Genomic DNA, 11,239 nt, shown 5'->3' with positions numbered 1-11,239 from the left:
GATAGAGGTGACTATCGTGTCGGTGGAAGCGGTGGGGAAGATTATGGTGGTAGAGTACGTAGGTTTGGCGATAAATCATGGTGCTTAAAGGCACTGGACAACCAATACCAAGCATTTGTGAAGGTATGATTTTCCATAATTACTTTTTTTTTTTTAATAAGCAATGAATATAAGATATCGCACTAGGGGTGCAACCCTTACATCGAAAACACACTAAGTTGTTTTGTTACAAGATAATGGTAATTTATACCAGTCATAAAAAGATATCCTACCCGGAAAATCCTTAAAGCTAACCCATCTCCATGAAAAATACAAGATATTTGCTATGACCTCGTCAAAGCTAAAATTCTCATTGTCAAAAACCATTGTATTCCTCATATTCCAAATAAACCAAATTAAAGCTATCCATATTATGTTAAGTTTAGCTTTAGAGTTGGTGTTCTTCTCCTTTTCTTGAATGCACCCAAAGCTCTTAAACTCCTCATAAGAAAGCTTAACATCATTACCCATAATTAGTTATTTGATTTCTTGTCATATAAGCACGTGTTTATGAACCAATTAAACGAGAGAACTTCTAAAATAATGTAGATACATAATGAGTTAATTTAAGATTTTAAGAGTTTTTAACGTTTATATGTAAGTGCTGGTTGAGAAGTTTCTTAATATTTTTTAATTTAAATCTCTTGTTGAAATATATTAGCGCTGCGAGATTGATTATAGATTAAATTTTTCTTTTATTTAAAATGATTTTAACATTAGTAATATTTTTCTTTTGTATTAAATTTTATTCACCCTAATTCAACCATTACCTAGAGAAGTAAACAACTATTCAAAATAGCTAATCATGGTTCTTCCAGTAGTGTATGTTACATTTAAAAATATATATATTTTTACTAATATTACATTTTTTTTATATCAATTATTTTAAAAATGAATATTGTTAAAGCATCGAAATAAGCATGAAAAGAGAGAAAAACCATGAAAATATCTTATTGAGCTTAACTGATTGGGATCAAATTCAACATACATAAAAATAGCTTTCACTATAAACCACAAATCTAACTAAACACAACAAACAGTAATTAACAAATTTCCTATAATGGAAAGTTCTTAACTAACTTTTCAAAACAATTGTCATAAATGTAAAGTTTGTTAAATGGATAAACTAAAGCTTTTGATCATTTCATTCTTTCAAGTCATGCCTTCATACTTTTAACAAATATTGAAATTACAGAATGTCGTAAATATTCTTAATTTACAAAAACAAAAAAAGATTCGAAATAAATTTTACATTTTTGAGAAAGTTTTTATAAAAATCATTTAAAAAAATTAAAAAACAATTATTTTAATCTATATTAGAATTTGGAGGGAAAGTTATTGACTATTACTTGTAATCATCCACTATCCACTTAAATCATTGTTGCATATGATCAAAGGTTTAACAAAATCCACCAATTGAATCTTAACCCATTCCATGCGCAACTTAGAGTCATCAACCTATGAAATCCAAAGATTAATCATTACAGATAATAATTTAAATATAGTTATTTAAAAAATGAAAGAAACTATATGCAATTAGAAACATCAGTGAGAAATGCCTTCAGCATTAATTGCCTTGTAAGAATTTGCATAACAAAAAGCAGTGGCGGAGCCAGAAATTTTAGGGAGCCTGGGCAAAAAGTTTACACCTTGATTTTACTAATTTTACATCATGTCGCTACTAATTTTGCTCTTGATTTTATCTAAAAAAAATCTCTTGATTTTGTCCAAAAATTTCCCACCATAGTTTTACTGATTTCGCCCTTAATTTTGTCTAAAAATTACTAATTTTGTCTCTGATATTGTCTAAAAATCAACTATTAAATGGGGAGTATACAACGAAATGAGGGGTTGAGCGCGGACGCGTGTCCGAGTTCGCTGGCTGTAACTCCGCCCATGATTTCGAGTACCTTGCCTTTTCTAACTTGTACTCTAAAAAAAGATAATAAGGAAATAAAGAGTATTCCAATTGTCTTTAGTTTTTGTTAGATCTATTTAAAGTGAACAATAGTAAATGTTCAATTGTAAACGTGTGTGCCCTTGAGGAAACTAAAAAACTCTAAAAATTCAAATAGTTTTTTTTTTCCACTTTAGTTTTTATATTGGTTTATTATAATATCTATAATTGAGTTGAAATTTCAAATTATATTCATTTATTTTATTTTATAACTATAAATTTACTTATACATTAGTTTTAATATTATTTTTATTAAAGATGATTTATTCAATAAAAAAGAAAATAAAAAATGAGGGACATAAAATATAATCCCTCAAAAGCTAACAAAATAATAGTTGGACATTTTCAACTTATTTCTTAAAAAAAACCCCAAAAATTTTAATGTTATTTATTATGTGGAAAACTTAGATAATTTCTCATATTGACAAATTAATTTTGCTTGAACTCTCTAATTTGACCACATAGTAAAACTCATCATTTTCATACATTTCAATTTGTATTACTCTTACCTTTTAATTAAATTTAAACGCCCATGATTTCTTGTTTGATTTTATATTATATGAAAAATTATAATGTCGCTATAAAATTATAATAGAAAAGAAGTAAAAAAAAATTATAAAATTAGGGAAGGTCTAATCAATTATAAATTTTTGAAAGCATAAATTGCAAGAAGACTAAAAAATGAAAATGGTATCATTCAAGAAAAAAAGACTAAGAAGATAATTAGCTGATTGGAGTTTTATCAACAATATAAAACTCTTATTATTATAATATTTAATAATAATGATTAAATATGTATATCTTGAAGCACCAACCGTCAAAGACAAAGAGGGGAATGATGAAACACCAACCGTTAAAAACAAAGAGGGAAAAGATGAAACAGCAGCATGTCTATAACACTGTAGCATAATTAATTTTTTTAATTTTTTTTGTTATAATTCATATATAATTAATTGGGTTGGGTCTGTCTGGACCATTGGGTACTCATCTATTTTAATTTTCACACCCTTGTTTTTATTAATTTTGCCCCTAATTTCGTCTAGAATTCGACTATTAAATTGGAGGAAATACAAAGAAAATAGGGGTTGACAAAAATATTGAAAAGATTGAAAGACAGCCGAACAAAACTTCAATCAATCAACTATATTAAGACAAGTCATTAAACCAGATGTGAAAAGTCTACACACCAGATGCCTCATAGAAATCTTCATATCATTTCCTTGACAACCAGAACATGTCATGGAAACCCCAAACTTATACCATTTCTTGTAATCAAACCAATCAACATCGTAAGATATCATCAAATTAAAATCACTACAAAGGACTGAAAAATAAACATAACATCTTACGCACAAGCAGAAAATGTAGTTTTTTCAAGATTTAAACCATAATCGATTACATTACCACCATTGTTGATTATAGCAAATTTTTGCTTCATAATCGATTCCAAACAACTCCTAATCAATTATACATAGTTTAAAAAAGGTTTCGGCTACTTCCAAAGTGCTTTTCATAAGAAGTTGAAAAGATGTAATGTTTTGAAAAACATTTTGTAACTGCGTATGATTTTAATACTGGAAAAGTGACACACTTATTTTACACAATTGATCTTTGAAGGTATATACTTGAGCTTCAAATCAGATGCCAAACTTTTAAAACTTAGGTGTATTTTTTTATGCTTTTTATTTAAGTTATTCTTTCTTCTTTATTCGTTGATGTTGTTCTCGATATCTTATTTTGTTCCTTTAACATCACTAAAACTTGTTAACCACGTATAACCATATTCTCTCCCATTCTTGATGATGAAAAAGCATCTCAGAGAGGTGGCTTGAAAGAGAGGTTAAGATGAATAGAGTTTGAAGTTTTAACCCCCTGCAAATAATGCGAGTATGTTGAAAAAAATTTAAAACAAAAACATATTAAATAAGAATAAAATTATATTGAAAAATAAATGAAGAAAAAAACATTTATTGTATTCCACACATAATTTTTTTTTAACATAAAACATTTGTCTTTAGAACTTTGGGCCTGATCCAGAATTGGTGCAAATCAGGATAGAGTTGTTTCGACTTGTAGGCCCATTTCCACTCCTAACCCTAACATAAGAAAGCATCGTATATCTAGATATGCAATGCACAATACTATTGTTTTCTCTATCAATGAGACAAAACCTAATTCTTTTGAAACAATCCACCTTCTTCATAATTTGGTTACAAACCATTCCCCAATCGGTTTTAGGAAGATCCTGGTCCTTAATTGCTTAAACAACCAAGGTGTCGTCAGTTTTTAAATGCATGTATTGTAAACCTAGCTTAATCGCTTTGTTAACTAATTTAAGCATCGCCATGGCTTCCGCTATCACAGGGTTGTTACCACTTTTCATTTTCTGGGCAACCTTCTTTATTATCTCACCATCCAAATGGAAAATAATGGCTCATAATCCCTAGATCCCTTTAACGACTAAGCTCGCACCTGTGGTACAATAAACCCAATCCTTATCTGATGGGGATTTTAACACCAAATTTGTGGTTACAATAATGATTGATTTCATTTTGGTTCATTGACAATTTACCCTCTTTGGTCTCTTCTCTGGCTTGCATGTTTTTATTTTGAGACTTGTGGATGATGGAGTCAAAATTTGGGATTTTACTTTTGGGAAGGTACTTATTCTTCATATTTTCATTGTTGTTGTTGATAGAGTCTATGTTGGGATACTTGTCCTTATCATTGATGTTTTTACGATTTACGTTATGTTGATGATCTTTATCTGTCCTCATCTGATTTCTTATGTCGTTAGATAGGTTAGTGTTGTATTTATTTTGCATAAGAGATTTAAGACTGTTAAGTCCCATAATCGACTTGTTCTTTTGAATTCTGATCTTATTAATGTATTAGGTTCCACTTCTAATGTTGCTTGTTCTAACCCTATTGTTGTTATTAATGGCTCTGCAAGAGTCCTCTTTATTGATCGAGTTATCTTTGAAAATGGAGGTTAAATGATCTTCAACATTAGGATTTTAGGGTATGAGCTTAGAAGCATGATCATTGGTAGGAAGGTCAATCTAATTACTGGGAGGTGGAGACTATATATAACAGTTATTTAATCTCTTCTTCATCGTGTCTCTTTACTTCTTTTTTATCATGGATAAATTTAAAAAACTTTTCCCTTTTTTTTTTGGAAACAACTAGTGGATTTGAGAAGGATAAAAGAGATAAATGAATAAAACGAGAGAAATAAATATACGAGAGAATTGAATGTAATTTATAATTATAAATGATATAATATATAACACACAAAATTGATGAAGAGAAAGAAAATAATTTGAAATTTAAAATCAAAATTGATTAAGAGAAAGAAATAATTTGAAATTTAAAATAAAATTTGACGCGGTGACAAATGAAGAAGATACGTTTTCCTTTGTTATAGAATAGAAAGATTTATTAATTACTAATTTAACATTTATATTGATAACAAATAAATTGTATCAAAATCTAAAAAGAGAAACTCAATTATATTATTGTTATAATTATATATATTTTGAATCATACCGTTACTTTTCCCATATTTTTCTTATTTTTTCCATTTTTTTTTTAAATTTAAAATTGGAGATATTTTTATTTGTATCAAATCCAATTCATCTAACCTTTTAATTTTTTTAGTAATTTAATAATTATTCGTTTAAAATCATTTGAATATTTGTTTAAAAGCTTTTGAAGATGAACTAATTTCACAACATACAAAATTAGTGAAATTGGCGCGAGTTGTTGCTCTTGTTCACAACCATAAATTCCTATACGACTAGAATTTCTCCCAAAACTCTCTTCACTCATCCAATTCCCCAAATTCATTCTGAAATGGCCTATGAATCTGAACCAGTTGTGCGTGTTTTTCATCATCAACTTTCAATTTCATTATGAACTTTTTTATTTCTCTCTTAATCAGTATGGTTAATCTAAACTCGATTTTTGTTCATGTTGTAGGTCTGTAAAGAAGCAATTACGCCACAAAAAACAGGTAAAAGGAGGGAGTATGAATATGATAATGAGAAGGAAGTTATTACAAAGAAGAAGAAGACATGTGAGGTATCTGAGTATTTGGCTTCTCAATATTATAATATATGAAAGCTTCAATATCATACCAAAATTTGTTTAGTGATATGTGTTTTATTTTTTGAGACAATTTCTTCCTGCAACATAAATATCCAAATCAGTTATGTTATGTTATTTCCTGCATTTTTTGCAGCATGGATCTCCTATCACTCTAAACGAAAATTATGCTTCACCAAAGACAATATGTGTTAGAAACTTGTCATATAGTGTGGAACGAGCTGATATGTATGTATTACTTTTCACGCATCTTCCTGCCAATTGCTTTTTGGATTATTTTTCTAACTTCAAGATTATTCAGGGAGGATATTTTCAAAGATTGTGGTGAAGTTGTAGATGTCCAATTCATAACAGATTGTGAAGGGAGGTTTAGAGGCTTTGGATTTGTCAAATTTGGAACAGTAGAAGCAGTAGACAAAGTAAGTTTCTGCCCATATGTAATATGCAAATCATTTTACACCAAAAATATTATTTAAAGATAGTTTAACCTTTGGAAGCAACAATTGTTTGATGTTATTAAAACACAATGTTGCACATCTTGTAAATATTATTCTTGTTTATACTACTGCTAAGTAATTCAATGTTATGTATTTTAATTTGTATTTTAATGGTACCAAAGATAACTCATCAAATTAGCATTTGTTGTCATATTACTTCATGTTCTTTTTTGTATGATATCCTCTATATTATTCCATAATGCAATAACCACCTAGTGTTCTCTTAATAGGTGTTGCTGGCTATATGTATCATCCGACCCCACATCTTTGCGAAACATTTAGTTTTTGGGGGTGTTGAAATTTTTATATGTCTGGGTTTTCTTTTATACTCTTACATGTATGTTTGTTGTATCAGAGCTCTACGCAAGGAAATATTGAGTTGAGAATCATTTTTTTCTTTTTTTTTTCAATCATAGGCCCTCAAATTGCATAATACCGAATTATTGAATCGTCGTATCAAAGTAGACAAAGCTCGGGAAAAGAGTGAATATCCCACCTATAGAAGGTAATTATTTATATCTTTTTGTATATGGTGTGTTTGATTATGATTTAAATAAAACAATTCTTTTATAATTATAAAGTTGTTTAAGCACAAGAAATTTATTTTTTTTAACCAAGAAGTTTAGTTAATTGTCATAAAATTTTGGAAAATGTATTTTAATTAAGAAACATGTTTTCCCACGAAATTGGTCTATTAGACCATTACAAATGTATGTCAAAATTCCTTACAATAGGCATGTGTTGTCTGGTCATTCCTTCAAAATATTGTGTTATGTTTGAAATTAAAATGGCAATTTTGAAAGCAGAAACAAACAAGCCCCTAATAAGTTTTATGATTTGTTTTGAATATATAGCCTTATGCAAAATTATTTGATTTCCTTGTTAATAATTTTATCAACTTGAGCAGTTTATTTCATACGGGTGGAAATCTTCACTCTCACACTATAAAGGGTTTTGACGCATCTCTCATAGAAAACAAGGTGAATTTTTCTCAATCATATTGATTTGTTGCATTTATTCTTTCACAAGATTGCATTAACATCTCCTTATTTCATTTTTTTCATGGTTAATTAGTCTTTTTGTCAATAAATATTGCATTTGCATGAAGATGTTTGATGATGCTTCCGTAGAAACGGGAAAGTAAATGACCAATATCGTATCTTCATGCAATTTCAATTTTCTAATCATTTTTAGTTGTTTTATGGAATTTTGCAGCCCAAAATCCCTGCTACACCAAATCGTACAAATGTTACATCAAATACTATATATGTCGGAAACTTGTCATACACCGTAAAACGAGCTGATATGTATGTTCTTCTTAAAAATTGTTTGATGTTAGTGCTAATGAGTTATTTTCTTTTTCATTAATTTCATTTTACTATTATTCAGGGAAAAACTTTTCAAAGATTATGGGGAAATTGTTGATGTTCGTCTCCATACAGACTGCAAAGGGAAGTTTAATGGTCATGGACATGTTCAGTTTTCAACAGCAGAAGCAGCACAAAAGGTAAGTATTATGATTGTGCAAATATTTTAGAACTGTCAAAAAGCAATAATAACATATACTTTTCATATATATTTGGGCTAAATTTTAGCAGCCTTATTTTGTTCCAAAATATTTTTTTCTTTCCTAAAATTTTCAATGCAATTTATTTATTTTATTTGGTTGCTTTTTTCGAGCTTAAGTGCATGATACCGCATTTTGTAATATTGTCCATTTTGGGTCTTGTGTAAAGCCATCACAATTTTGTCGTTTCACAAAATCCATATGGATGTAATATCCTTTATATTACTTGTTGCTAATCATTTAAACTCTCTTAGAATTTATATTATTCTTAGAATATCTCCTAAGAATAGTTTCCCCATTACCTACCTATTATCATGATTTTATCAATTTGTCTATTTATTTAGGATTTATGATTTATAGGTCTTGTATCCCAATAACAATGAATATTTGTGTTTAATTTTTTGTTTCTAGTCAACACCAAGTTGCTATCAAGTCTTATAACTTGAACATCATATCAACTTTTTCAGTGAGGATTTGTGTTTAATTATATGTTTATGTATGTGTGTGTACTTCATGGTTTGCCCTGCCATTTGCATCATCTATTCTATGGTTAAGCTTGATAAAATTTTCTTCTACTCCAAGACTTGTTGAGTTAATAATCAATTTGCTTTTGTAATTGTAGGCTCTTGCAATGAATAAGAAAGTATTTTGTAACCGTCCCATGGTTGTCGATTTAGCTTTGGAAAGGCAAAAATATTCCCCCAATGAAAGGTAATTGTTAATGTAGTATTTTTTTTACTCATTGTGTGTGTGTGTGTGTGTGTGAGCTTTGAGTGAAAAAAACACCTTTATAATGAGTTAGCCTTTTCAACTATTATTGTTTATTATCAACTCAAAAACAACTTTTTCTCAAATATTTATATTTTATTTGGAAACAAGTTATTGTAAAATCTTACATACATATCTTTTATTTTTAAGGAATTTTTTCAAGAATAATCAAGACAACCTTTACTAGGGTTTGTTTGTAGGAACAATAGTGTATTGCGGAACAATAATGGTTTATCCAAGTTTTGCTACGCTTTAGATGTATGACATAACTATAAGGGCTATTTAACAACATTGTTTAAGAATTATAATGTTTGTTTTACTTTTGTAAATCTTTTTTATTGTGTTACTCTTAACCGTGTTTTTTTTATTATTAAATATATTTTTATTTTAGTGTTGTATTTTTATTAACAATATTTTCATGTTATCAATTTTTTTATTTTTTAACACAAGCAAACAAGTAGTTAATCTCTTATGTTAATTCATTTGAATATTTTATCTTATATCTATTTATCTTTCCTGATTCCTTGATAATAATGTAAGCAGCTGGAGCATCCAATTTCAGAAACGCGGAAGTTTTCAGCCTCTAACTGTACTTGTAATTGGATTTAATACATCCCTTACCGAAGAGAAGGTAGTGATTTTATTTTCTTCTCATTATTTGGTTTCATCTGACCCTGCAGTAGATTTTCTTGATCTATCGCATTGCATATTTGCATTGTATTGGTCTATAATTATTACCTACTTTGGCCTTTCAGATAATAGCTAGCCTGCACAATCATTTCAACTTTTGTGGAGAGATTACAAGGATCTCCTTACCAAGATATCATGATTCTGGGGCTATTAAGGGGTATGGCTATTATTCTACTAGAAATTGTGATGCACTATTGAATAATTTAGATATCTGAACAATTTTTTTTAATCTTCTAACTGGATTGTACTTTCATTTATTTGGACCACCTGCTTTCTTACACTATTTTCTTGTTTATGGAAATTATTCCATATAGCATTAGTTTATAATATGTTTTATGGCTGTATCAACTATCACTTAAGCATGGGAAATATTTTTTCAATTTAATAGCATTTTGTCATTAAATATTTTCCATTTGTTTTTCTTAAACTGTCCCTAGAGTATGTGGCATTCCAATCTCTAATTGCAAAATTTACAGGTATGCTCATTTGGATTTCAAGGATATTCATGGTTATAAGAAGGCACTAAAACTTCATCAAACAACGATAGGAGGTTATTGGGTGTCTGTTGAAACAGCAAAGCCATAGAATAGAGGTGATAATCAGGATATGCTTGCACTAGTGTAAAAAGAAGAATATATTTTTAAAATTTACACCCATTATACTAAAAACGGGTGTAAGTAAGAAAGGCGATGACAATTTTGTAAATAAAGAGTCATTTAAAGTATTAGCACGTGATGATTTTGTAAATATGCTCTCTCAATTGAAGAAAACCCTAAAATGAAATTGAAATTTTTTACTCTATAAGTCTTGCACTTCCCTCGCCACTGTTCATTATTCATATTGTTAAGGGTTAAATAAGTTTTTGGTCCCTATAAATATTGCAGTTTCATTTTTAGTCCCTCCTAAGTTTTGGCAACGGTTATAGCTAGTTTTGGCAACGGTTTTTTTTAAAACTGTTGCCTAAAGGCATGGAAGGATTAAAAATGAAAACTGCAATATTTATAGGGACCAAAAACTTATTTACCCCTATTGTTAATTGTACTTTGTTCGCCGTGTTCTGTTATCTCGTCTCTCGTTTCATTCTATATTTTCAAATGTTCATCAATTTTAATTAGTTACAATTACTTTCAATGATGGCGCTTAAAATGGATTTAGAATATGATAGCTTTTATAATTCTCTAAACATAAATATTTGTTTAAATTACTTATTTATTTATTTTTAATCAATTACAAAAAAATTGGACATATACCTACATAGGCCTTTTGCGACACTTATAATAACTGTAGGTAAAGATCGTTTTTACCTATGGATAATCAGTAGACTGTTGGTATAGCACTCGTATGTCTTAAGAAATAAAATTTTCATTGGTGATGGAGTAATTCGTATACATCAACATTTTTAAAAATTATAAATTAAATAAATTAACTATTAATATAAATATAAATATACCATATGATTTTAAGTATTATATCAAAATAATATTAATAAAAAATGAATTAAATATTAATATAATTATCAAATATTTTACATCTGAGATAACTAAAATAGGGTGTAATTTACCATATTTTTACACACTATTTAAAGAAAATAGGGTGTAAATTTATTGAGATTCA

General features: G+C 28.6%; 1 protein-coding gene and 1 long non-coding RNA gene across 2 annotated transcripts; both read left to right on the top strand.

Annotated features, from left to right (window-relative positions):
• The first annotated feature begins 4,528 nt into the window (after positions 1-4,528).
• LOC131617564 (uncharacterized) lies at positions 4,529-7,135 on the top strand. The gene is made up of 5 exons (XR_009288616.1): positions 4,529-4,656; positions 5,978-6,079; positions 6,240-6,331; positions 6,405-6,522; positions 7,017-7,135. It is a non-coding gene; the product is annotated as an uncharacterized LOC131617564 (long non-coding RNA).
• A 1,658-nt stretch (positions 7,136-8,793) lies between these two features.
• On the top strand, positions 8,794-10,239 carry LOC131617563 (nucleolin 1-like). Its single transcript, XM_058888830.1, has 4 exons — positions 8,794-8,878; positions 9,479-9,566; positions 9,691-9,782; positions 10,102-10,239. Exons 1-4 carry the CDS (start codon positions 8,799-8,801, stop codon positions 10,208-10,210), a joined length of 369 nt encoding a protein of 122 aa, XP_058744813.1. The 5' UTR covers positions 8,794-8,798; the 3' UTR covers positions 10,211-10,239.
• The last annotated feature ends 1,000 nt before the right edge of the window (positions 10,240-11,239 follow it).

This window comes from Vicia villosa, linkage group LG7 (genome assembly GCF_029867415.1).
Source record: "Vicia villosa cultivar HV-30 ecotype Madison, WI linkage group LG7, Vvil1.0, whole genome shotgun sequence".
Classification (NCBI taxonomy): domain Eukaryota; kingdom Viridiplantae; phylum Streptophyta; class Magnoliopsida; order Fabales; family Fabaceae; genus Vicia; species Vicia villosa.
The sequence above is the reverse complement of the archived record's forward strand: the minus strand, read 5'-3'. Positions and strand labels throughout refer to the sequence as shown.

What these genes read in the sequence shown, in the direction of transcription:
- LOC131617563 (XM_058888830.1), top strand. Translation starts at nt 8,799, where the DNA reads ATGAATAAGAAAGTATTTTGTAACCGTCCCATGGTTGTCGATTTAGCT. An exon ending in AAATATTCCCCCAATGAAAG is followed by an intron (nt 8,879 to 9,478) that starts GTAATTGTTAAT and finishes TAATGTAAGCAG; the next exon opens with CTGGAGCATCCAATTTCAGA. An exon ending in CATCCCTTACCGAAGAGAAG is followed by an intron (nt 9,567 to 9,690) that starts GTAGTGATTTTA and finishes TTGGCCTTTCAG; the next exon opens with ATAATAGCTAGCCTGCACAA.